We start from the raw sequence: 27,527 nt of genomic DNA, 5'->3' as shown, positions 1-27,527 counted from the left end.
CAGGGGTGGGCAGCGGCTGGGACAGTACGTTGGGGCTGCCAGTGGGATCCAGTCTCAAGGGCAAAGGCTATACCCCAGCAGGGCATGGGGTACCCACCATGGGGAGTCAAAGTCTAGGGAGCACTGAAGGTTCTTAGGGGCCCCAGGTATTCTAGAGGCTTTTTAACCTCGCCTGAGCTCCTAGCCTTCATATATGCACTCCCTTGATTTCCTTCCTCTGCATCAACAAACTTATTTTTAGCCAGTCTGCCCTGCCTGCTGCCCTGCAGTCTCAGATGAAACATCGTTTCTCTCCCCTACAGACCATCTCTCCTCTTGCGCACAGATTGTTCCCCCAACAGGTTCTGTAGTGAACCTTCCCGCAGCAATTATTCTTTCCTCTTTCTCATAAATTCACCCTCTCCCTATCTAATAGCTCCTTCCTCCCCACCTCCAGATATGCTCAAAACCACCTTAGCCCAACCGTACCTCCCCCCAAAAAACCTCTCCTCAATGCAATGTGGGCCTCATCCTCCCAGCTAGAGTGACCAACTTGTTTGCCCAGGACTTTCCCATTTTTAGTCTGGAAAAATCCCACATCCTGGCAAATCACTACATTGGTCATCCTCCTCCCAGTCTTTTCCTCATCCTTTCCCCAACTCATAACAGCCGTGCACGTTTCTACAATAATTTCCAGTGGCTATCATGATAAAAATAACACAGGGTCATTTTTAAAAGCTTAGAAAATACAGAAAAGAATAAAGAAGAAACAAAATTTGCCCGTTTCTACCACACTTTTTATGTATTTTCTTCCTTTCTTCGCATACATATCACACACATACAAATAGTACAAATAGCACATAAATTGAGATTATAATCCATGTAGAAAATTTGTAACCACCTTTGAAAAACGACCACATTGTGCCATAGAATTTCCAATGCCATGTCCTGAGAGTATCAGACGGCCTTGTCTCTCCTTTTTACTTCCCATTTACTCCGCTGCAGAGTGGGCTTTGCCCCAGTATTCTATATCTCTACATCATGCTGCCAAATCAGATGAGAATTATCTAGGCCCTCATATTTGTTGATGTCCTACAGTCATTTGCACTATTGACTACCTTTTCCTTCTTGAAACTCTCATCTTCACATCCTGTGGATACAGAACCCTACCTATCAGTCAAGGGGTTGAGCATGATTGGTACAAGTAGCTCCTCCTTTGGTCCCAGTTTTACTTTTCTCTTGGAGGAAGCTTCTCTGTAATTATTACCACAAGACTAGCTCCAGGGATAAGCAGCTCCCTCCTCCCACCACATGCACACATTTTTATTATTGACTCCAGGGATGAAAATTACTTGGCACGCATACCTATTCCCCATCTTCCCACTCGCATGGCAGACATAATTAATCGATCATAGCATCCCTACTGCCTGAGCCCAGGCACAGCTGCAAATGCCTTCCCAACAGGCAAGCCGCCGCCAATCAATCTGACTTGCCACTTGATTTCACCTTTGTTTATACCTCCTCAGCCAATAGAATCAGCCTCGGCCATGGTGATCCTTCTTAGTGGAGTCTGGGGGGACGAGAATCCGTTTCCTGTCTTCTCAGGGTCCATTTCTAACTGGGGACTTGCCTCTTCAGGAGATTGACCAAACCCGTAGGTGAAACCTGGGCTCCTACCTACATGTGCATGGCCTAACCACAGCCTGGAGCCACCATGGTGTCTGCCTATCCTTGTAGCATCTGTGCTCACTGCCACCCCCTGCCCTGGGGATGTGACAGTTAACATTCTGATATTCCAAGGAGGGTGTGAGAGTTGTGACATGATGATAGAATATGAGATATGATAGTAAATGAAATCGAGCATTCGAGGTGTAAAATATAAGCCACAGCTCTTTCCTTTTGCAACACTAAGAGTATTATGCCCTTTTGTTAAAAATAGAGACTAAAAAATCAGTATCATCCAAGTATCAGATGCAGAAGGGGTATCACTCTGCTGGGTGGGGTATAACTCACATCATATCCCAGGCTAATATAGTAGAAATCCACTATTTCCTGCAGTATAGTCAGAAATCTTTGTTGAGTTCAGCTTCCTGTGACCTCGAACTCACTGCCGTACTTCTCTTCCCCTGGTTCTGCTCTGCCAACTCAGGTCAAGAACTTGGCCCACAGTTTTTTTTATGCCCCTCCCCATAGAAAAAATATAAAAAACACTAGCAAAAGTGTTTGTATGTAGTGCAGCCGTGGTGGAAGATTTGTGGCAATGCAAGGCGCTTACATCTCAGCAATGCCAGGGTCTTCGGATGAAAGTATGAGCGACCATGGGCCTCCAGGTCCTTTGGCCGCCTCTCCCCTGGAAGCTTCTCCCCAGCTCTGACTTGGCATGGCCAGCTTCCTGGGGGTGTCCATTGTGTCTGCTCTTTTCTCTCCAGCCTCTGCCACCTTGATGCGGCCTGCATCTTGGCCCCATTTTTCGGATTTCCATCAACTTCTTAGGCACAGAGCCTGATTTCCTCTTCCTTATAATCTCCCTCTCCCACCTAAGCTACTTAGGTATTAGGTGATATTTTCCTGAACAAAAAAGAAACTCTGGGATTGGCTGTTAAAATATCTTTTTGGTTAACCCCACTAGCCAGAGATAAGAGATGAGGGCTATCTCAGGGAGGTCTTCCTTTGCCAGATCTTGGCCATGAAGTCCAGGGTCATGGAGCTTAGGCATGGAGGGCAGCAAAAGCCGGCCCTTCAGGGGCGAGGACCCAGGTGGGGGGATGCCACTTGTCCAGCATTCACATCACATGTCCCTACCTCCAGCCCATCCAGCCCCTCCAGCCTCTGCCCCGTCCTAGCTTCAGGGCCATATAAATGTTGGACCCACTGCTGAACCCCTGGATGGCACATCTAAACCCTAACTCTTTCTGTTTTCCCCAAACCGGCTATTTTTGCTGTCTCCCCCAGCTCAGTGAAGAGTGTCCCCCCTCACAGCAGCCAAGCCAGACACCGCAGGGCATCTATCTCACATTCTTGATTTCCTTGCTGCCTGCATCATTAGCCACCATGTCCCTCTGCACCAGTCCATCCCCTCCATGCCTCTGCCACCCTTCAGACGACAGTCTGGATCCTCTCATCTCTCCCCTGCCTCACTGCAGGTGTCCCTCTGTGGGTAACCGTGCTCCAGCCCCCACTGCTCACACATTTCCTAGTCCTTTCTCCACTGCTGCAGTGAAGTTTCTAAGGCACAGACAGATAAAGTCACCCATTGCATGGCTTGGACTCTTGTCAGTGGTTCTTCTTCACAGGCAGGGTCAAGTTCAGATGCCTTAGCATGGAGCACAAGGCCTCTCCAAAGAGCCCCAGACTGACCTTCTAGTCTGTCTCTTAGCCTTCTCTTAAGTAGCTTCCACTTTAGCCACACCAGAGAATGCTCCTTTCCGAACACACCAGGGAGGCCAGCTGAGGGTGTCAGATGTTGCTTTCAGAAGGGCTTCAAGCCCAGGAGACTCCCTGCTGCCCAAGGAGGCAGAGATGTGGATTTGCTCAAAGGCTGGGAGAGAACAGAATGGCTCTCCAGCTCTCAGAACCCCCAGGGCCGCCACCACCAACCTCCCTGTGCTTCAGGTCTATTTCTTGATTCCAGTTCTCCATAAGCTGCAGTCCTCAGTATTTTGAGACACGTCCTGAGTAACATCAGTGATTTTCTGAAAGTGATTTTCCAAACTGCTCTTCCTTAGGAACAAAGGGCGCTCACCATGTGCCCACAGTCTGCCAGGGGCAGCGGTCACACCAGAGCTAGTGGGTTCATGCTCAGGAAGGATTAGAAGCCTTTTGGTCTTTCTTCTTCTTGCATGGAACCCCCAAGGGATGGCATCTGTGAGTGGATAAACCTCATGCACAGGGCAGTGGTCTGTAAATATTTGCTGAATGAACGGCTGTCTGGATGGCTCTAATTCACCACCGGGATCGTGCAGGCCTACGAGCCCGAAAGGGAAATTGCTGGCCTGGGTTCCTGCACCTGCTCAGTCGCTCTGAGTGACAGGATCTCTTTAAGTCCAGAGTTTCCTGGAGCAGCTTGGAGAGCTGTATGTGTCTGCTTCATCCAGGAGATGCGATATGCCCAGCTGAAAGGTGGGCTCGGTCTAGGGATATAATGCAGACCAGGGGACTAGGGAGCGGCAGGAATCCAGCGGGCAGAACGGGTTTGAGGCCAACCCCGAGTAGCCTCATCCCAAGGATCCTGGCCCATGGAGGCTTAGTCCAGCTGGCAGAGGGAAGGAGGCAGGGCCTGTGACTTCCCTTCACTTTGTACCACTCTGGGCATATTTTCAAAGGCAGAGGGCCCTGGGAGGTGCTGAGTTTTGGTAACCCCTTTGTTCCATAAGAAGGAAAACTGTGGATTTCAGCAACCAGCCTCTGACTTGTGCAGGGCCCTGGATCAAAGAAGGCTCCATGGGGAAGGAACAGAGTTCAGATGCACTGGGAGGCTGAGAGGCAGGTGGTAGAGAGAAAGCTGGCTTGAACAAGAAGTGCCTGGCTTTTGAGGTTCAAGCCAAACACTGCAGGCTGCCACCAGACCCGGGGAAATGGGCGTTTGGTATGCAGCAGTGTGGACTCCAAGTGTCGAGTTGTATTCTAGATTTTCTGGGCCTAGGGAGAGAAGCCTACAGAATGTGAAAGAGCAGTGGCAGCATTAGGCGTGAACAGTGGGTGAAGTCAGACTGGCCTGGGTTCAGTCTAACTGTGCCAGCTCATGGCTGTGTGGTTGCCAGTGTACTGCTAAACCTCTCTGAGTTGTAGAGGTGAAAAGCTAGCAGCCTGACAGGGCTGATTTCTTGCTCATTCTTTTACTCAGCTGTTCAATAACTTTCTACTGCCAGCCAGTCATTGATTCAATCGTGAATTTATTAAGTGTCTATTAAGTGTCAGATATTCCTCTAGTTACAGAGAATTGAAGCAATGAACAAGTCAGACCAAATTCCACGATCTCATGGTGTTTCATTCTGGCAGACAGGAGGCAGGAAATAGATAAAGCCAACTAAATAAATTTCAGGTGGTGGTGGGAGCGATGAAGGAAATAAAGTAGCCAGTGAGGAGGAAGCGACTTTAGATGGAGCAGACGGGAACAGTGACATCTGATCTCAATCTTGAATCACAAGAAGAAGACCTAGGGAAGGGCATTTCTGGCAAAAGTGACAGCAAGTGCAAAGGTCCTGAGGTGGGAAAGAACTTGACCAGATCCCTGTGGCTTAAGTAGAGTGAGAGGCAGGTGGAGAGGGCAGAGCTGTGGGGAAGCAGGGTAAGAAGTTCGGGTTTGGTTTTGAGTGTAGGAAATAGCCAGGGAGAGTTCTCAGCAGTGGTGTGGTTCAATTTCACTTAATTTTTTAAAAAGATGCCCTTGGATAATGGAAGGGAGGGAGCGTGTGGTTGGGTGAGGGGTGCAATGGGAAGACAAATTAGGAGGCAGCCATCATAGGCAGCCAGGGTGGAGATGTCCCATCTCCATCAGGGGTGGCCAGGGCAGAGGTGGAGGCACACGAATAGACTGGGCTGTGGCTCGTGGTGCAGCTGACAGGCCTCGCTGACGGATTAGACGCAGGTGCTGATGGAATGAAGGGTCAAAGCTAACTCCTAGGCTATCCTGGACCGTTGGTGAGTGGGGATGCCAAAGACCAAGATGGGGTGACTAGGGCAGGGGGCAGGAAGCATGTGCCTCAAAACGGTTCCCGACAGCTCCTTTTGTCCAGGGGAAGTTTGAGACACCCCTGAGACATCCCAGTGTGGGTATTGATTCTGGGATCTGGGAGGAGTCAAAAACTAGAAAGAGGTCTGAGAGAGGCAGAAGGGCCCCTAGGGCAGCACTGCAGTTAGCAAAGGGGGTCTGTCAAGAGGAACAACACACAGAGAGCAGCAAATGCTGTGCTGGGCGCAGGGCGGACCCGAGGCGCTCTGAGCGCTGGGGTCTTGGCATGGACCATGGCTACCCGATGCCAGGCCTTATGCTAGTTCCTCACTTCAGCTCGGATCACTAGTACCTCTCCTGTCACCTTTGCCATCACTATCACTGTGGCAGAACATTTTACAACACGGGCTCTGGAGTCCATTCACCTGGATTCACGTCCTTGCCACTCGTACCTCGCTGAGTGGCTTTGGGCCAGTTGCTCAACCCCCTAGTTTTCTCATTTGCAAGTGGGAAGTGAGGTTTGAGCTGATAAGTGCTAAGCATGTAGCAGAGGGCCTTGCTCCTAGTAGTGACTTGATGACAGTCAGCTATCATTGTGATCCTTACTGCCACGGCCCCACCAGCCTGCATGTACTAAGCCCAAACTATGTGCTGGACCCCATGTTACCCAATTTAATCCTCACAAAACCCTAGGAAGTTAGAGGATTTTATCTCCTATTACCAGCAAGGGAAGCAGGGCCCAAGGAGATGCCATGGTTTGCCCATGGCATCATGGCCCTTGGATTCAGCCCAGGGCTGTGTGCCTAACAGCCATGATCTTGGCCACTTCTTTTCCACTACAAACAAGGAAGTTGGCCTTAGGCCTTTGGCAGGAGACTCACAAACACTGTAACTTCCAGAGCTCCGTCAGCCTGGAAGTCCAAGGCCCGACAGCGTGGTCCTCCAGTGGCTGCATCCCCTGGATGGGTCCCCCTGGTCAGAGACTGCTGGCCTCCCACGGTTCCTCTCGACCTTCCACTTTAACTTGTGCTGTGAGCTCTTTAGGAGAGACGCCTCTGGGAAAGGGCCTGAGGTCTTTCTGCTGGATGGAAGCTGCTTCAGGACAGGGGGCAGGGTCTGCGAGGAGCTACCTCTCCTTTACGAAGAAAGTCTAACCCAAGGCTCACCCACCTCCACCTGAGCACCAGGTCCCTGCCTTGGCCCCTCAGGCAGAGGAGAGGGAAGCAGGAGGTGGCTTCTTATTCCTCTAAAGCCCCATCTCTAGGGTCTGGGCTTGCCTGCTCCTATATCGGGGCAGCCTTACAGTGATAGGGGCCAGGGTGGCACAGAACTAGATGGATAAAGGCATGGCCGAGAGTCACAGTGTCCTGAGTTCAAACCCTGGCCCCTCAGAAGTTTTAAAAACTCACTGAGCCTCCATTTCCTCATCTGCCAAATGAGTGTGCTAATATCTATCTTTTCAAGAGGTTTGAGGATTTAATGAGAAAATGCAGGTGAAGCATGTTACACAATGCCTGGCCCATAATGAAAACTCAGCGAAGAATTATATAGTCAAATACGGCATCCTCTCCACGCTCATCAACACCCTTAGATGGCCGCAGCTATGGAAGGATTATCTATGGGGCAAAAGTGATGTTCTTGGGACTGGGTTATTTTTTAATTTTAAGGACCATCTTTAATAAAGCCAAGGATAAAGGGGCAGAGTCTAGAGCCTCCCAGAGGAGGGTACTGAGGAAGCTGAGCAGGTGGTGAGACCATGCGTGGGCAGGGATTCCCCAAGCTGTATAATAAGGGGGAGGGTGGCTGCACCAGGGCACGGCTGCTGGGCTCTCTTTCTTTTCTCTGGAATTGCAAGATGGCAGCTTCTCCCTCGTGTTGAATGAAATGGGCCTGTTGGCATTTTCATCTCCTGGAGGCTGAGTGGCCCTGAAGAGGATGACATGAACAGAAGCCAATGTGAAGACCCCAAAGCTTCCAGGCATCCAAGATGGTGCCCTGGAGTTAGCTCGAAACAGGGTGGCTAATGTGCTGTTTCCTCCATTGCTACCTGAGGCGGACCAGTCGTAGACATCCAGGGGGACTGAGGGACAGTTCTCTAAGATTATCGTTAACTGAAGAAATGTCACTAGTACTTAACATTGATCATAAATACAGCCATAAACTTGGAAAGTCAGTATAACACACCCGCGGCTCAGAACACGCATGACTTCATGGCAGTGCATGATGCCCATTGCCAGAGAAGGAGAAAGTTTGAATGAATATTTTAGAGCAGTGGTGTCAGCCGAAGGTTATATTTTTTTAGTCTGAAGTTGGAACCGTGAAATATGATGCCTTGTGTTAAAGTGAGAGAAAACCTCCAAACAGCTTTTTATAGGATCTTCAGTCAAAACAAGATGGTACAAGAGTAAGGGTGGCCGGGGAAGCAAGCTGGCTGAAGTGGCAAAGGTGCCATCTTCAGAGCAGATGAGCGGTTCTGGCCAGAGGGTCTCAAGTTCCCAAGGACTTAGCTCCAGCACAGTCCAGAAGTCATTTGACTAAAATTGGGAAGTTTGAATATCTCAGAATGGCTTACCAAGCCATTGTCGAGCAGGAAGGAGACGGCTATCCTGGTACCAGAAAGACTCAACTAGAATCCTGGCTTAATAACTTCCTGTGTGACCTAGGGAAAGTCACTTAACCTCTCTGAGCTTTGGTCCCCTATTACCTTTCTTTGTTCAACAGATATTTATTGAGTGCCTGCTGCATACCAGGAAATGTGCCAGGTGCTAGTGACAGAACAGACATGGACCCTGCCCTCATGGTTTTTACTGTGTAGATATTAAATAAATAATGACATGATAGATCAATTAATGAAAGTTCATGATGTACTGAAAGTGTATGATGGGGGCAGAGGGTGTTCTGTTTCCATAAAGACCCTTGAGGAAGTGATACTGAATCTGAGGAGGGGCCAAGCCCTTGTTTCCTACCACGGAGGTAGAGAAGAAGGATCCAGAAGGAGAAAATAACACTTGTGAAGGTTCTAGAGCAGCATGACCCGGTGCTGTGGCTCATGCTTATAATCCTTGTACTCTGGGAGGCCAAGGCAGATGGATCAGTTGAGCTCAGGAGTTCTGAGACCAGCCTGAGCAAGACTGAGAACCTGTCTCTACTAAAAATAGCCAGGTATCATGGCAGACACCTGTAGTCCCAGCTACTCAGGAGGCAGAGGTAAAAGGATCACTTGAGCCCAGGAATTTGAGGTCGCTGTGAGCTGTGATGCCACGGCACACAGGGTGACAGAGTGAGATTCTGTCTCAAAAAAAAAAGCCAGAAGCCAGTAGATACACACCCATACAAATGAAAAACTCAATTTAATTCGAGTTGGGGGAGGGGGGTTGTTGTGCTCTCACCCAACAGGCACAATGTAAGGGATTATGGCACACCTCGAGGTGAGGGGCACAACTACAACAGGGACCTTAGCTAACAAACACTAAGATTGTAACCTAATCGTTTGTACCCTCATATTAATCTGAAAGAAAAAAGGGGCAGGGGAGAGGAGCTGAGAGGAGGCCAATGTGTCTGCGATGGTGGGGAGGGGCTTTCTAACAGAGAGCTGTATAATCAGATCTCTGCTCGCCAGTGTCCCCCTGGCCTCTGTGAAGAATGGACAGGCTGGGGGAAGAGGGAGCCTTGTTACCCAGGAGGGGGCTTCATGGCTGTGGTCACCTTTGGGCATGACGTGGCTTAGAGTAGAACAGTAGCAGTGACTGTGGGGGACAGAGACAAGAGCCGCTTAGAAAGGCTCCCAGGGCTGGGTCACGGTGGACGTGGGGTGCAGGAAGAGCCTCCTGCGTGGGGAACTAATGAGCAGTGCTGATACCTACCAGGACGGGAACTCTGGGAGAAGCAGGTTTTGTGTTAGGAGAGGATGAGGCGGTCTTGGTGGGCTGAGACCGAGGACAACGTGGAGTATCTAAGGGTTGGGTTCCTAAGGCCACCTTCGATGGAAAGCTGTGGGGTCACTATCTTTCCCGCAAGACCTGCTTCCCCTTGGCATTCCCTGTTGTGCATAGGCCATGAGGACCGCAGACCTGGTTGGAGACTTCTCCATGCCGAGTATCTGCCCAGCTAGGCCCTAACCCTCTCTGCAGCCCCGAGCTGTCCTGCTCCCGACACCTCTCTTTGGTGACCTGCTCACTGTCCACTGAGTTCCCCTCCCTCCTGGACTGTCCTTTCTCTCCTTCTCTTAAATGCCTTGGCAGCTGCCTGCTCCTGAAAGTGTCCCTTCGGTCCCCAGCCTTCTCTGCTCCCCGCAGCAAGTCCCCGCTTCACTCTGCTGACTCCCGCCTCACAATCTCTGGTTTCCAGGCCCACAGACCCAGCAGTGGGGCTCACACTCATCATGGGGGTGGGTCTGAGTGGCTGAAGAGCACGCCCTCTTCCTCTTCCGCCTGCTCCATCTCTCCCCTCCCACACCACTGCCTCGCTCTGGGCCCTTGATGACTGGAACAGCCTCTTCTCTGTTCTCCCTGTCTCTGGTAACCTGCCTGCCACTTCCCTGCCCCCAACCACACCATCCATCCATTTCTAGGGCCAAAGTCATCATTGTCAAGTAGGCCTGGGCTCCTCCTTCCTGCTGAAAACCCTCTTCTCCATACCTACCATGGTCACCTGCCCGGGCCAGGCCAAACTCCTCAGGGGTTTCTGAGCTGACCTTTGCCCTCCTTCCCATTTCAGCTCCCACTGTTCCACTTATGCGCACGGCACTCTCCTCGTGGTGGGGAGCCAGCCTGGTGCCTAGTGCCCTGGGTAGGCCTTCTTGCCCAAGGGCTTGTTTCTTCTTTCTTCCTCCTCCTCTCAGCACAGTCCTCCTCCTTTGTCAGAGTTTCCTCCACTGTCATTCCTCCACTGTGATTTGCTGGCCCTCGTGCAGCCAAGAGTAAGCCCCTGTGAACAGGGCTGCAGATGGCTCTGCCTGGTGTAGTCAGGGCCAGTGGCAGGACTGCTGGGCCTGGGCAGGCCCGGTGCTTGCTGGGAACGCCACTGACAAATATCCCGTGTGCTGGCTGGCTTCTGTGGTTTATCTTCCTGGTAATGTTCACATAGAATTTATTTACATCAGAAGGAGACAAACTCTGCCTCGGATGTCAGACTTCACAGCCTCCTGCCAGAGAGACAGTCAGGGCGGAAATGCTGTGCAACTCGATAACACCAATAAACAGCACCACTGCCCTGGATTTGAAGCCAACAAGGCTCACCTTGCCTCCCTTCCCTCTCTCCTGGAGTCTGAGAGAAAGGGACCTCAGCTCCTCTGCTCACCGTTCAAGGCCCTTCTCAATGTAGCCCTTGCTTTCCTGCCCAGCCCAGCTCTATCATCTCGGCTTATCCCTTCAAGTTCAGAGCTCCTACCCAGTAAGTCCCTAAGCACGCCATACTCCCCAACTTCAATGACTCTTGCTGTTTCTCTGCCAAAGACACCCTCTCCCCTGAGGTTCAGCAGGCAGACAGCCCTCAGTTAGTGGATCGTGCCAGCTCAGTTCCCAGAGTGCAGCCAGACCCTGACTACCTCTCGCTGTTCCAACCTGGTTCAAGCCACCATCGACTCTCACCCAGATTACTGGGGCAATCTCAAGAGGCCCCCAGCTTCTGCCCTTACCCTCTTTGATTCATGGTCTACGTGGCAGTCAGAGGGATCCTGTTAATAACACAAATGAGATCTTGTCATCCTCTGCCTAGCACCCTCCACCAGCCTCTCATTAGAGTAAAGGTCCACATCCTTACAGGGGCCTCTAAGGCCCTCCGTGGTCTGGCCTCCACTGCCCTTGCTCCCTGCCACTCTCCCACTGTTCCAGCCCCTGAGTCTCTTGGAGCTCTTCAACAGTGCTGGCCTCTGCACCCCATGCCCTTAGTTTTTACTGTTCCATCTTCCAGAATGTGCTTCACTCTCCCAGACAACCACATGGCTCCTTCCCTCACTCTTTCAGATCTTGGCTCAAATGCTAATTGCTCAGTGAGGCTTTCCCTGACCACCCTTTCTGAAATGTCCATACCTCGCTCCCAACCGAGGGTACACTGCGTGCCCCTCCACACTTATCACCACCTCATAACCACAGGGTTTACTTATTCATCTGGAAATTGTCTTTATCCCTCTGACCAGAGTGTAAGCTCTGTGAGGATCAGGGTTCTTTTTTGTTATATTCACAGCTGAATCCCTGGCACCTAGCACAGTGGCTGACGCATGGTAGGTGCTCAATAAGCAGTTGTTGAATGAATGAATGAATGTCTCAACAAAAATGTCTCTTCCCTACATCCCGTGTGCTATCACTGTCCTTTGAGCGCCTCCACTATAACAATTCCAAATGGCCTCTGCTGGTTTGCCTCCCCCGCCCCTGAGAAACACTAAGAGCAGGGATGGAATCAAACATTTCATATTGTAGTGCTGTCCCCAGCCCAGCGTTTGGCACCCAGAAGATGCTCAGTTAACAGGTGTGGGAGGAGATGGGTACCTACTGTGTGTGAGGCCCTTTCATTTCTCTGCTCATTACCTACCTGACAGGTGGCATTTAGAAGTCGGCTCATGGCTTTCTTGACTCTGTAGAATGGTCTTAGTAAGAATTGTTCAGAGCCTCTAACCAAACTCACTTTTGTCTCTAGCCCACATGGCTCCTATGTATCTGTTAATTTCTTCTCACCACTGGACGCCCCACAGACGTGCCCAGCAGTCTGTGTCCAAACCTCAGCTGGTTGCCTCTGCACGGCAAGGTGTGCCTGGGTTCCCTGCCGCCAGGAAACAGCACCTCTCATCTGTGCGTTGGCTTCTGCCACGGACTAGATTTCATACCTCCCAGTTGCAGAGTCCTGTAGATTCTACTTCTTAAATATCCCTTGAATAAGTCCCTTTTCCATCCACCCCACAGCCTCACCCAGCCTCTCCTGGGCTTTGGTGACTATGTCCGCCGAGGGCACCCTGGGTGCTTCCTGACTCAGACCTCTGCTCTGCCCCAGCCAGTGTTCTTTCTAAAATGCAAGTTGAATCCTATTTCTTTACTACCCTTGATCCCTAAGATGAAGTGGAAGGAAAAGGAGAAGTTAGCGCTCGTTGGGCTTCTGCCATATGCCAGCCCCTGGCTAATGCTGGGGACTGTCCCTTTAATTTTCCTGTTCGGTTACCACAACAAGCCAGTGCACAGAGAAGCAAACTGAGGCTTAGAGAAAGAGATTGGCCAAGGTCACACATGTGCCTGGGGGCCTGCGAAGCCGAAATTCAAATCTAAACCTTTCTGACCTGGCTACTTCCAATCTTTTTGATCCAGTGTTCTCTCTCACATGGCTCCTTTTCACATTTTATCACCAGCAGACATTATCCCTTTCTGCTCATCCTAGCGCATTTTTATATCTGTGGCTCCTCTTCTTTTAAATGTCCTTTCCCTCCCTGTCTAGTGAACTCCTATTCCTCCTTCAAAACCCACCTCCTCTGTTCAGCTTTCCTGAATTGACTTTTCTAGCAAAGTTATTTGCACCCTGTGTCCTCAAAGTGTGAATTGTACTCTTGGGAGACAGAAGAGTGTCTTGGTTAACAAAGTAGACCCTGCAGGGATTTGAATTCATCTCCTTCTACTATGAATTTTGTCGTCACCTTTGGGAAGTGACTGAATCTCTTTGTGCCTCAGTTTCCTCACCTGTAAAATGGGAAAAAGTACTTCATAGGGTCCCAGTTAAAATTAAATGAAATGCGCATAATATTTAGAATAGCGTCTGGCATATTATAAATGCGCAACAGATTTTTGGTTAATGTAAAAAATAATAATAAAAATAAATGCTCAATAAATACTAGCTTTCATTATTGTTCCGTGCTGGATCTCATGTACAGTGGAACTGTACATGAGATAGTCGTTTTCTGTACTGATAGTCGTTTTCCCTGCTATATCGTTTAGCTCACATCTCTAACGTAGCCTATGCTACACATTGCAGCCGGAGGGAGCAGAGAGGAGAGAGCAGTTACTAAAGCTCCAGGGAACTGGGCAGTACCAAGAGGTGGGATTGAGAGAACTGCCTTGGACAAGGGCACAGCACCGGCACTCATCTGGCCAGTGGACAGCGCGGGAGGAAAGATTGCAGCGTCTGGCCAGGCTGTAACAGGCACAGAATACCCTTTGCGTTTTGCCCTAGAGAGGGCGTCAGTTTAGTTTTGTTTCATCACATCTGAAGTTGATCAAGTCTGATGAGAAGAAACATCCTAGCCACTCAACTAGTCACCATGGAAACCCGTGTGCCAGCTGATTTCTTCCTGGCATGGTAGTTAAAAGTGAACCCTCCAGGAACAGCACTGCCACTCAGTAGCTGTGTGACCTGGGCCAGGTCACTTAACCTCCCTGTGCCTTGGTTTCCTTGCTCTGTTACGTGAGAACACTAACATTCTATCTAAAGTTCTCTTTCCCTCCCGTGGTAAGGGCTATAGAAGCATCTGGCATCATTATTCAAATGATACCCTGGCCAGTTCAGACCAGGATCTTGTCTGACCTGTTTGCACGCGTCCTTCATGGGTGAAGCCCACAGTCGTTTCTAGGGCCTGGAAACCAGACCACTCATGTGAATCTCTTTCTCTGCGCCCACAGCGGACGATGCCTGTGGCGGAACCCTGCGGGGCCAGAGTGGCATCATCTCCAGCCCCCACTTCCCCTCGGAGTACCATAACAATGCTGACTGCACGTGGACCATCCTGGCTGAGCTGGGAGACACCATCGCCCTGGTCTTTATTGACTTCCAGCTGGAAGATGGTTACGACTTTCTGGAAGTCACAGGGACCGAAGGCTCCTCCCTCTGGTAAGCACACCATCCCCGCCCCCTTCCTTTCTTCCCTGTTCTGCTGGAGTCCTTTCATCTCATCATGATGAGAAATCACTGCTTATTTTTAGAGCTGGGGTAAAATTTTACAGTGATTTTGATATCTGATTTGAAGCATGTTCTTACTGAAAAATTTCATGATGGGCCTTGAGGGTGAATAACTTGCATTAAGGCGAAAAATGTTCTGATCTCGGGATGTGGACAGGGTCCAGGAAAATGGTTTGAAATATTGCTCCATTTCTGGAAGACATATGCATTGTATTCAGCAAGGGGACTGGAAGCGTAAGTGGCAATTGCTTTTCCCACCCCCAGGGTCGTGAGCCAGAGGAAAGGCGTGATTTCTCAGTGTTGCAAGGGAAGGACTAACCCTCCCCCTCTTGTTCTGGCTTTGCTAAAATGTGTGGGCTCTTCTCTGCTGTGCTGCATGGAGGTTCTTAGGTGTCCATGGGTTAGGGAGGAGGTGGATGGTTGAAGACTTACCAGCCTTTGTTCCTGTTGTCGCCCAGACCTGGACTCATGGGATATGCTGAAGCTGGGGTAGGTTTAAGGTAGTATCCAGCTTTCTGTTTGGATGGCAAGCTCCATAAATGGTGTTGTGGCATTTGGGAAATTCTCTTGTATTCTTCTTGTGGCTGTGTTATCAGGATGAGGGCATCAGGAGACCTTTGGCAGTACGTTAGGAGGCAATAGAAGTATATGTTCAAACACACTTTTGGCAAGGATGGGGCATGGTCACAGCTCTCGCTGTTGCACAGTGCCAAGGGAAGGCAGGGCTCAGTGTGCAGGGATGGAGGATGGAGGCGGTATCACTGAGGATTCTGAGTGGACAAGTTGGGTTGAAAGTTTAGATGAGCCTTCACTGAACTGGAATCTTGATGACCTGCCCAGCCCAAAGACCCTCAGGCTCCCTGCCTCTTTTTGTAACACACCTGTTTTGTTGATCCTAAGTGTAATGCTTATGCTCCTTATAGGAAACATAGAAAATATATAAAGGCATGGAGAAATAAATAACAGATAGTTACAAGTTTGATGTACTCCCCTTTGACCTTTTTTGCTTGACCTAGATCAAACTGGGTGGTTATTTATATATATTTTAACATTACCAAGTTAGAATCTTAATATGTCTGCAGTCACATATTTTTAGCTTAACGTTGTGTCTTGAAATTTTTTCCTATATCTTTACAGATGCTTCCAAATTATAAAATGTTTGCTAATTATATAATTTGTTGAGCATTTTCTACCAAAATGCACCAGGCCAGTTCTAAGCTCTTCAGAACTATAATTCATTTCATCTTCATAAAAACTCAATAAACTGGGTAGCATAATTATCCTCTTTTTACAGATGAGGAAAATGAGGTGCAGAGGTTCTGCTATTTATTGAGGTCACACAGTTAGTAAGGAGCAGAGCTGGGATTCAACCCCAGTTTAACCTGATTCCAAAGCTTGTCTCCTAAGCCATGACATCGTACTATGACGTGCTGCATCTGTGATGGTTTTCCCTGGCTTTGTAGCATTCCCGGGTAAGACTGTGGTACAGTTTACTCACCAAATAGATCTCGTATCAGGTTCTTCTCAGGTTTTCGCCCCTATGTACAGGTGCCAAAGGAATAGTTCCCTTTCTTCCAAGGCCTCTTTCTACTCACTTGTTTATCTGTGGGCCAAATGGTCTCCTCCTGCGTCCGCCCCCCAGGTGTGAGCCTACACATTGTCCAAACTTCTGGAGTGAAACGAAACTGAAGGAGTATCCCTTTTCCTATTAAGTCACTCAGTGGGGAAGGAATTAAATGGAGGAAAACGTTAGGGGAGTCATTCAAAGCTCTTTGCTGTAAGATTACATTATTTACAGGGTTGGTGTCACCATTCCAAGGCAGAATGTATTTGTTGTTCTAATTTATACTTGCTTAGCAATTACGGGTAAACAAACTTGGAGGCCCAAGTTAAGTGTGGGAAGAATCCACTCCCTCCCTTGCCCCTCTCCTTTATGGATCCCCGGATTCCTGTAAAAATTTGATGCTGCTAGTTTATGAGTATCCTGCTTTTGTTAGCATGTATTAAGATTGCAGGCTGTTCTCTTGAGTTCTGTGCCAAGCCATAGAAAGACAGCAGATCCTGTTAGAAAAGATGGATTTGAACAACTGGGCATCCCTTAACCTGTTGAGAAGACAGGAACTACTTTGAGAGAAAAAAAAAAAAGAAAAAGAAAACATCTGTCTCCCTTACCAAACAGCAAGTTTCCATTGATTGAGAAGGGTGGCAAACAATGGCTCTGACTCAAGTCCCACACTCTTCTCCTCCCCCAAATAAGATGACAAGAAGAGATTTTTAATTAGGGGGCTCCAATTGTTTGGATTTCACAGACCAGTAAAATTCCCAAACGATTAGGGAAACATACCATTGGTAATTTTTATGGTAGAAGAAAACCTGCCAACTCTTCAGGATGTTATTTCATAAAACAAAGGACAGTAAATGATTTGTTGTAACCTTGTGCTAACATCATGAAAGCTGGTGGTGGGGGTGCGTGTGAGCAGTGGTGTGTGTCCTTTGCTGGAGTTCACTAATCTGCCGTGTATGCACCAATCAGAGAACCGGCTCTTCCTGTTCTGCTGGCCCATGACCAGCCTTTGGGGATCCAACAATACATGTTTTGAACAAGAAAAGGCTGTTACTATGGTGAACATTGAACCCTGTAGCTCTGAAACGTTGAGAGATTCCCTAGTATTTTAGACTCAGTCCCCTTAAAGTTAATTGCTTCATGTGTGTATGTGACTGTATGTGTATGTGAGATTTTGTGTGTGTGTGTGTGTGTGTGACTGACCATGAACCAAAGCTGGCCTTGGACTGGCAGAGGTTTCTGGTCTGGACAGTAGACTTGGTACTGCTCCCCCGCTGCACACATGCAAACACACCACACACTCACACACTGCCAAGTCACCTCTGACACACACCCCTGCAAGTCACAAACAAGTATGCATCCCCGAGTCATGGCCCCAGGTCCCCTTAAACACACACCCAGTGCCTCTACCCCCACTTATGTATCTAGTTCACTGAACTGAATTCAGGGGCCAGATTTTTCTCTGGGGGTGTGACCCTTCTGGGGGCGTGATGTCTTTCCTGGTTCTGCTCTGACCCTCCTGGAGCCCTATCCCTGCCCATCACATTATAGGAAAGTGCTCTCATCACTGCCAAAGTGCCCCAGGAGGCCTCTGGAGTTTTTCAGAGGGCTGGGATGGAGGATGCAAAAGCCCCCTTTAAGACATGGGGAGCTGACTCCCCAGAGGGCATCAGGATCCTGCTCTCATAAGTAGCAGTGATTACCACCCACCATGGAGCTAGCCTCCCCATTAGTGGAGAAAACCAGTGACATGAAGGCCACCGAGAAGCTGCTAGACCCGGAATCTATCTCCTCCTCCCTCTGCGTCATGCTCAATACCACTGAGTCTTGGCCGGGTGCGGTAGTTCACGCCTGTAACCTCAGCACTCCGGGAGGCTGAGGCAGGTGGATGCCTGAGCTCACAAGTTGGAGATCAGCCTGAGCAGGAGCAAGACCCCATCTCAAAAAATAGCTGGGCGTTGTGGTGGGCGCCTCTAGTCCCAGCTACATGGGAGGGTGAGGCAAAAGGATCAATTGAGCCCAAGAGTTGGAGGTTGCTGTGAGCTATGATGCCATAGCACTCAACTGGGTGCCAAAGTGAGATTCTGTCTCAAAAAAAAAAAAAAAAAAAACGAAAAATACCCTGAGTCTCCCCACAATCCTCCCTGGGCTACATTAAAGGAGGAAAAGCCACATGTTCCCTCCAGGAATATTGGAGAGAGGCTTGTGCAGTTTCCTGGGATTAGACTGTGAGCCTGCTTCTTGGCATCTAACTGGGGAGTGAGCAGTCTTGGGAGTCAGACAGACTTGGACTCAAAACTCAGATCTTCCTTTTAGTAGTTGCTTCATTTCGGATATTTACTAACCTCTCTCTGGGTCTAAGTTTCCACATTTGAAAAATGGGCTCGTCGTACCAACCTGCAAAGCATTTTGGGAGGGCTAAACGTGTGAAGTGCTGCCTGGCTCACCACAGACCCCATCCTCCTGGGAGGGTAGCCAGAGGCAGTAGGAGCTCACCCTCTGAGGGGAGAGTGGCAAGATGAGGTATCTCCAGTAACCCGGGGATTCACTGCCCCCTTCCTGGTCCCCTGAGGCCATTACCCCAGCCTTCTAGCCCAGTGGCATCTCACCAGGCACAAAGGCACAGCCCCAACTGCTCCAGCTTCCAGGGAATTGCTTGGAAATCCGGGTGAGGTTGGCTTGTGGAGAGTCCCTGGGTCAGACTGGAGTATGCCCTTTCAAAGGTCAGAAAGAGGGCCAGCGATTTCTTTGAAACTGCCTTCCCAGAGCTGCACTTTGTGAGCACTGTGTGACAGTGTCACTGCTCTGCCAGGACTCAGCCCCAGACGGACCAATCAGCTGCTTTGCCAGAAATGTAGACGAGGACTCCACGCACTCAGCTACCACCGGCTGCTCTGTCAGGGGCTCTGCAGTGAGCGAGGCACAGCCCCCGACCTGAAGGGCCCTGACGTAGGGACAGAAAGCACAGAGCAGCGTCCGAGGAAGCAATGTCACCACACAGAGAGGGGAGGGGTGCTGGGCCTGGCTTCCCTCCGCTCTGTCCATGTGTCTGGGGGTCTTGCTGGGCCCTCCTCTGTCCTCTCTCCCCGACCCCTGTGGCAGTTTCTTCCTGCAACAAGGAAGGCCGAGCCAGGGTCTGACCTGCACTCAGAATGGAAGTCCCCCTTGTCCCCAGGGCCAGCGGCAGTGCCAGCATTTGAGCATGTGGGGCGTATGGTGGAGGAGGGGATCCCACAGCGCCTTCCCACATGTGGCATTTCAGTGTAGACCTTGGACTGTCCCTCCCCCTGTTTCTTTTGCTGGACTCTGTGGGCTGGTCTCGGGGGCTAATTCTCAGCCCCTCTTCCCTGCACTACATTTTGGTTTACTTTTTTCATTTCTTTCTTTCGGATCCCTGGAGCTCTGCCTGCCCATTCTCTATATCCCCTGCACTCCCAGGCCCAGTCCTCACAGACCTCTATGTGACCCATACTTGCTTCCACCAAACATTGACAACAAAAGAGAGCATGCTCCAGGGTTCCGAGGACACTGCCCAGGGCGGGAGAACAAGGCCTCAAGGCAGAGGCTACACTTGAAATGGGCCCAGAAGGGCGGGTGCCTTCCCATGTAGGAGACAGCATGGGGGGAGGCATTCTTCCCTGGCTTCTGCCAAAGTGCAGGGGCTCCTCACATCCCTGGGACACAGGCCCGAGAGGAAGTGATCCCAGGAATTCTCTAAGGAGGATGTTCCCCACGGTGGGTGAGCCTAGGCTGCCCCCTCGGACGGAATAGCAGAGCACAGCCTGTTTGTCCTCCCAGGTCCCAGCCCTGCCTGGATAGACTTTGCCTATTTTGGGAGAGAGGATTTCCCTGAAATGCAGGCTCCCTCCCCGCCCTCTGGATCTGGCAACTGACCCTTTTGAGTTTCACCATTAAACTCCCTCAACTCATACTTCCTTTTTACCTCATGAGAGCCATGGGGAGGAGGGGGGTGTTTCTTCACCTCTTTCCCCCTTTATTTGTTTGTTTTGTTCTTATTGGTGGGGATACGAAAACGTCTGTCTACTCTGCAGACATTCAGTTTGAAATTTTTCCCAATAATGCACTTTCTCCTCTTGAAAGACCTTGTTTTAATTATTAGGGATTTTACACCAGGAATTTGGGCCAACTAGAACCATTTGATCTCAGCAAATTTGAACTAGACATTTCATTCAGGAACAGTGAGATTCAGATGTAGTTAGAATGAGAATAGCATGCCAATGGGAATTTGTTAATAGTAACTATTCATTTATTTATAAAGTCACATGTACTTTATCAAATCATTGGTTTAGATTAACATTCTTTATTACTTTCCCCCTATTTATTTTCCGTAATCATTTATTGAGATCCTTCTATGAAGTAGCCTCTCCCGGGTGCTAGAGAGACAAAGACACGGTCTGTGTCCCTGACAAGGTATTTGTTCACCCTGCAAATGTTTATGTAATAGCCGTGCACCATGCTGGACCCTGGAGCTCACAGTCAGGGCGAAGAGGCAGAATATCATTAAATGTTTTACAAACTGTGTATGAAGTACTTCGCTATGAGGCGTAAAGAAGTTCCCCCAGGGACTGAAAAGAGAAAGGCAATAGCTGGGACCCTTTTGGTTTAAGAAATAGAAACCCGGGTGGCGCCTGTGGCTCAAGGAGTAGGGCACCGGTCCCATATGCTGGAGGTGGCGGGTTCAAACCCAGCCCTGGCCAAAACACACACGCACACACACACAAAGAAATAGAAACCCGTCTCCAGCTGACTCAAGCTAAACAGGGTACATGGTGGCTTCCATAACTGAAAAGTCCAGGACGGGCTTCAGGAAGTGCTGGATCGAGGTGTGCAAATGGTGTTTCTCCTGCTCCCTGGCTTTGAATGACTCCTACGTGTCAGCCTTTTCTCCATACTTTCCCCAGGAGGTGGCAAAGGTGAGCACCATCGGCTCTCCAAAGCCCATGTGTTTTAGCAATCTCAGCAGAAGGGGAACATCTCTTCTCTGGTGGTTCCTGCACAAACCCTCACATGAACATTGCTTGGATCAGATTGAGTCATGTGTCCACCCCTTCATGTAGCCAGGGGTGCTGTCACTGACCAGACCCAAGTCACGTGACTGCCCACCCCAAAACAAAAATGGAAACTGTCCTCTGCACACATTGTCAGTCTTCCTGTCAATGGGCGTGGTGCTGGAAGGACTCAGATGAGTCCCACAGAGGACGGTTTTTGAGCGAGCTGAGGGGTGAGATTTTGCCACTGGCGCAGGCATGTGGGGCACTGCATGTTAGGTGCAGGGAGCAAGGGATGAGATGCCCACAGTGCAGGAAGAGCCTGGGCCAGAGAAAACCCGCCCCTGTCTATTAGCCAGAGAGGTTGCCACTGGCTGGGGGAAGCTGTTGACAGGCTTTAAGATAATCACTCTGAACTTTAAGTGGGTCAAACTGGAAGGCCCAGAAACCAGCTGTGAAACTTTTTTGTGACTACTCAGGCAAGAGATAACCCCTGAACTGTAGCAATTGTAAAGAGGTGGAGAGGAGGGGGCTGATGAAACTTGGGTGAAATTCCCAAGTTTCTGGCTGGATGACTGGGGAGGGGGCATTTACTGAGCAGGGGAACACTCAGGGAAGGAGTGGGCTTGGGTGGGGAGGGGGCCGGCAGTGTCCAAATAGGCACCAGATGATAGAGAAATCAAGGCCTCAGCAAGAAAGGAAATGGGGCTGGATACAGGGATGCAGCTGCCCTCAACCACTCATTCACAGTCTTTGGGATAAGACTGGTGAGCGTGGGCAGATGAAATCGTAGCTCCACCTGAAAGTTTGTTTAAGTCAGTGGCCCAGCAGGATGCTCAGAAGTCATCTTCATGACGAGCTCCTCCAGCATCCTTTTTTGGCAATATCTCCTTCATCATCATCACTGTTGCCTCACCATCTCCATCTTCATTACCATCATCTGTCCATTTACTGATTCACTGATTCAAACAAGCTGACTACTTAGGCCCTTCTCCTGTTTGGCCTTGGGCTTGGCACTGGGACTATAGTGGTAGAGAAGACAAATAAGGCCCTACCTTTGTGAAACTTATGTCTGGGAGAGATGGACACTAATAATATTTACAAAACAAATGAAAAATACAGCTGTGATGTGTGCCATAAAGTTAATGAATGGGACAGGGAATAATATGTGGGGACCCTATTATGCGATAAAAGGACCAGGGAAGACCTCTCTGGGGGGTGGGGGTGGTGGAGGGTAGGCTATAAGCTGAGACCTGATTGTTGAGGAGGGGACTTCAGGGGAAGAGCTCAGGGCAGAGGAAACTGTGTTTATAAAGACCCATCATCACAACATCCTATTCACTTGTGAACTTCATACATGGAAGTAGCATGGGCCTAGTAGCCTTCCTCTGTAGTTTTATCCTCTGAAGGTCAAGAGCAAGGCGGGGCCAAGGTCTCCAGCTGTCAGAGATGCTCAGAAAACAGCTCAGAGGCACACGGCTGAGGATGCTGACCCCTCCTTGGTTGAGCTGGTAAGCAAATGGGCCTCTTCCTGCTGAGATTCAAAACCCCCCACTTTCCTGAGGGTTTGCAACTTCCTCGCTTCTCTCTCCTTCTCTGCCACATCACAACGCTCTAAGCCACACTGAGAAAACTGTTCTTTTTTGATGAAGCCCATGAAATTGCATCTGTTATATCCATCAGGAGCCAGGCCATAAATAACCAGCCCTTTAAAATCTCATCTCCCGTATCTCTCGGAGTTGGAAATAGCATTACAAGCTCTGCAGCCTAGCAGTTGGAAGGGATTAGTGGCCTAGCGTGCTGCTGGCATGAACACGTCCGGAGGGGTGAAGGCTGGGCCTCCAGCACTCTCCACGGACTATCAACGTGACTTCCTTGCTTCCGTGGGCATGAACTTGCTCTCAGGTGGAGAAGAACAACCACAGCTGGAAGGAGCAGGAAGTGAGCCAGTGTTGTCTCAGTGGGCAGAGTGGCTCAGCAAGCTTGTGACTTGGCCAAGTTCTGTGCGTGGGAAGCTGTGGTTGAGCAGCTGGTCTGCCCACCGTGCGTCGGACTGCGCGCAACAGGTTTGTACTAAGTGCCTCATCTGCAAGGAGGCCTGTGCCAGAACCGCAAAGGGCCCTGGACAACAGGACGCTGTCCTCCACCTGTCCCGAGGAGCTACTGAGGCAGATGGAAGGAGCTCTGGCCCTTCCAGAAGCCCCTCATTCTGGCAAGATCTGTCTTCTACAATGACGTCCGTTCATTCAGAACATCCATAGGGCCCCTCCTGGTCTCTATTTTCAAGTTTGGCCACAAATGTTTGTTCCGCTTACCCACTCTGGGCTTATCATACCCAGCATTTCATACGGGTTTGCCGCTGTCTTTCTGCTGCAGCCTCTCCCCGGGAATTAAGTCCTTGGTTCTATCCCTAAGCCTGTATTTTTTTTACTCTCCTTTTCTTCTGCTCCAGTGGCTGGTATGTGACACCCACACACTCACCAGGGATGCAAGATTCACACAGAAAACTAGCAACGACAATCTGAAGGAGGAGCAAAATCATCACTGTTGATCTTCATAGGTTGGGTCATATGAGAAAAGAGAGTGCAAGGATGGTTTGAACAAACCAGGGAGGCTTCACAGAGGAGACGGACCTCCAGCATCCCTGGGAATTTCCCATTCACACCTCATGAAGGGTGATCTAAACTGGCTGCCTCTGAGCCTTCTCTTCCCCTTCCTTCCTCCCCTGCTGCACCCTCACTCTTCTCCCCTCCAGCCTTCCCCCTGAAACGACTCAGGTTAAGATCATCGTCAGGGAACTGCCCCCACCCTGCCCTGCCCACTTGCAATCGCCCATACAGAAGGTATTTTTCCTGTCTTGTCTCGCTGGACACTCTGGATGACTTTACACTGTTAGTTACTTTCTCCTTCCACAACTCTACTTTCTCTTTGCCTCACTGTTTGCTTCATGCTGATTCTTCTTGGACCTCTGGCCACTGTTCTGTGTCTCCTTTGATGTCCCCAGGGCTCTGTTCTTGCCTTAGTTCTCTGCTCACTGCACACACTCTCCCTGGGGAACTCACCTGCTCATGGTTTCAGTCACCACCTGTTTGACTCCCAAACCTGGCTCCCTAGGCCAGCCTCCCCACTGCCCACTCCCTGTTGGACATCCCTACTCGATGCACTGCCGGTACCCCCAACTCAACTTGTCCCAACTCTGCTCATAATTGACCCCTTAAATGGGGCAATTCCTTTCTTAGTTTATGACCACCATCTACCTCATTATGCAAAAATCTGGGAATCATCCCCATTTAATTCCTGTCTCTCTCACCAGTCACATTCCATTAGTTGTTGAGTTGTCCCAGCATACCTCTTATAACATGTCTTTCTATCCTTGTTGCCACCTCCTGAATTCAGCTCATCATCTTTTCTTCTTTGCGGGATGTAATAGCCTCCTTACTGATCTCCCAGCATCTTGGCACTCTCCAATTCATCCTCCTCACTGCTACCAGAAGGGCTTAATTAAAATGCAGATCTGACATGCTAAGCCCCAGGCAAAAGCTTTCAATCATCTTCTGTTGTCTACAGAATAGAACTCAGTCCCTTGATAAGGTACCAGAGGCCCATGTGGATCTAACCCTTGCCTACACCCCAGCCTCATCTCTTGCCGTTTCTTTCCTTGAATTTCATTAACCCTAACATTCAGGGGTGTAGCAGCACCAAGGTTTATTTCTTGCTGATCTTACATTTCCGTCATGGGACAGAGGGAGTGGCTGTGATCTACATGGTCGTGCACGTGAGTACGACCACATGGCCTTCTCCAAGGCCAGGGCAGGGAAAGTGAGTGGACAATCCACCCGGGCTTTTCATGATCTAGCCCAGATGTGATACACATCACTTCCAACTCATATTGCCTTGGCCAGAAACAGTCACATGGTCCAGCCTCTCCGTGAGGGAGCCAGGAAATGTGGATGAGCAGATGAAATGCTTGGTAAGCCAACCTCTGTGCCACACCTCATATTTCAGCAGACAAGCTGTCCTGGCTCCTGGCAAAGGCCAGCCCCTCCCCTGTGCTCCAGATCTCACTTTCCCCAAAACTACCCTAGTACAGTCACCTCTTTCTTGCACTCTTTAACTTTTTCTCTCTCCTGAGCTCTTCTAACAGCATAGAGGGAGGTTCTAATAGCTACCATGCAGAACCAAAACAAAAATCGCACCTACCCAGCCCTCATCACTCTCACGGCTCTGCCAGTTCCTGAGACAGCTCTCTTTCCCAATTTCTGCCCCGTCTTGCCACTACACTGGACCTTTCTAAGAGTCTAAGATTGTCACTTTCTAAGTGACCTCCAGGTTGCCAGATCTAGTGTCACTTTTCCATCTTCATCTGACTTGACCTCTTGGCAACAAATGACACTAGTCTTCCGTCCTTCTTGGACCATTTCCTTCTCTCGGCTAACAGGAAACCACCCAGCTAGCCATCTTATGGCCCTACCTTCTCACTCTCCTTTGCAGTTTCTTCTGTGTCCAGCCTCTGTCCAGCCTTTATATTTGGACTACCCAAGACCCCGCTTTTCCCGTCCGTCTATCCCCTTTCCAAGATAATTCACCCCCACCAGTCACAGTTTGGTTTTAAGTATCATTCCTTCGCCAGAGACTCTCAATTTGAGTTTTTCATCCTGATAGGTCTTCTGGGTTCCATGTACCGCATACATATGTTAGCAGGAATCTCTAAATGAGTATGTTTAAAGCAGTTTTCTTTTTTTTTAAATGTGGTAAAATATACATAACATAAAATTTATTGTTTTAACCATTTTTAAGTGTACAATTTAGTGGCTTTAAGTACCTTGGAGACTTGGTGATGGATAACACCATTCTCCATTTCTAGCACTTTTTTTCACCTTCCCAAAGAGAAACTCCAAACCCCTTAAGTAATAACTCCTCCCTCCCATTCCCATCTCCTGGAAACCACATTCTACTTTCCATGTCTATGAATTTGGCTATTCTGGGTACCTTACATAATTGAGATCATTCAATATTTGCTCATTTGTGTCTGGCTAATTTCATTTAGCATAATTTTTTAGGTTCATCCATGTTGTAGTATGTTGCAAATTTTCATTCCTTTTGAAGGCTGAATAATATATTCCCTTGGTCTCACTCTGATAACCAGGCTAGAGTGCCATGGTGCCATCTTAGCTACCTGCAGCCTCAAACGCCTGGGCTCAAGTGATTCTCCTGCCTCAGTCTTTTAAGTAGCTATGATTATAGGCATGTGCCAACAGGGGTGGCTGAGTTGATTTTTAAAATTATTTTTTGTAGAGACAGGGTCTCCCTGTGTTGCTCAGGCTGGTCTCAAACTTCTAACCTCAAGAGATCCTCCCACCTTGACCTCTCAAAGCGCTAGGATTACAGGCAGGAACCTGACTCCCTTGTATTCTTAAACAATATTTTGTTTATCCATTTGTCCATTGATGGACACTTGGGTTATTTCCACCCAATTCGGACCTCCCCATTCCATGCATAATCTATTCCCCTGCCAGCCTTCTCCACAACTTCCCACATCTATTTGCTGCCAGAAGAAAGCTGCTTTTGCCCATTCTGTGCTGCCAGCACCTTTGGGCTGCTCGGTGGCCTCATCCCCCATGCTCCGGTATCCCTTCTATAATCCATTCTCCAGATGGCACCTAGAGTGCTTATGTTTATAAGTCGAGTCACGTCTCAGCCCTGTTTAAGGGCTCCCAGTGGCTTCCCATCACATTTAGAATAAAATCTTACAAGACTCTACCTTGTCCAGCCACTGCCTCCTTCTGACTTCCCTTCTGTTCCTCACCCTCTCCCTGTGCCCAGCTACCCTCACCTTCATCCTGACCCCTTGGATGAGCTAACCATGATTCCCTCCTAGGGCCTCTGCACCAGCTATCCTCAGGGCTTGAGACCCTCCTTCTTCAAAATGTTCAAATCTCTTCCTTCCAAGTTTTTTCTTTTTCCAAAAGAGCCCTGGATTTTTGGAAATTGTAGGGTCCAATTTGAATTTCCCCTCCCTTGAAAAGCCTTCCCTGTCCACAAGCCTAAGATGACCCCTCACTCTCTAACACGGCATCTTGTAGGGTAGGTGCTTGTCAGATACTCTCTTGCTTGCTTAGGTATTTGTCTTTCTCCTGTGCCCTTCCCCTCCCCCACCATTGCCTGCAGAACTTCAAAAAGCCCCACAGGGAGGGCTTGGCACTTAGTAGGTATCCAGGGTTCGTTTATCTGGAGGAGAGATCTGCTTCCACCTCACCAGTAACAATGTCCTGTGGCTAATTGCAAAGGTTAACATGGAGCCTCTCCATCAAGTATTTTAAGTAATAACCTTCCTGGGGGACATTTGCAAATTAGCACTGACTCTTGCTGATTACTCATCCTAAACTCAGTCTGATTAATAATTAATCAGTAAACTGCTTGGCCTGAGGAGGCT

General features: G+C 49.4%; 1 protein-coding gene across 1 annotated transcript in view; it reads left to right on the top strand.

Moving 5' to 3' along the window:
• CSMD2 (CUB and Sushi multiple domains 2) overlaps positions 1 to 27,527 on the top strand; it is a 580,815-nt gene that overhangs the window by 215,465 nt on the left and 337,823 nt on the right. The window contains exon 5 of the mRNA XM_053576806.1: positions 14,245 to 14,452. Within this exon, the coding sequence (XP_053432781.1) occupies positions 14,245 to 14,452 (208 nt within the window). The remainder of the gene's footprint in view (positions 1 to 14,244; positions 14,453 to 27,527) is intronic.

This window comes from Nycticebus coucang, chromosome 22 (genome assembly GCF_027406575.1).
Source record: "Nycticebus coucang isolate mNycCou1 chromosome 22, mNycCou1.pri, whole genome shotgun sequence".
Classification (NCBI taxonomy): Eukaryota; Metazoa; Chordata; class Mammalia; order Primates; family Lorisidae; genus Nycticebus; species Nycticebus coucang.
Note: the sequence above shows the minus strand (reverse complement) of the source record. Positions and strands in the feature narration are given on the sequence as shown.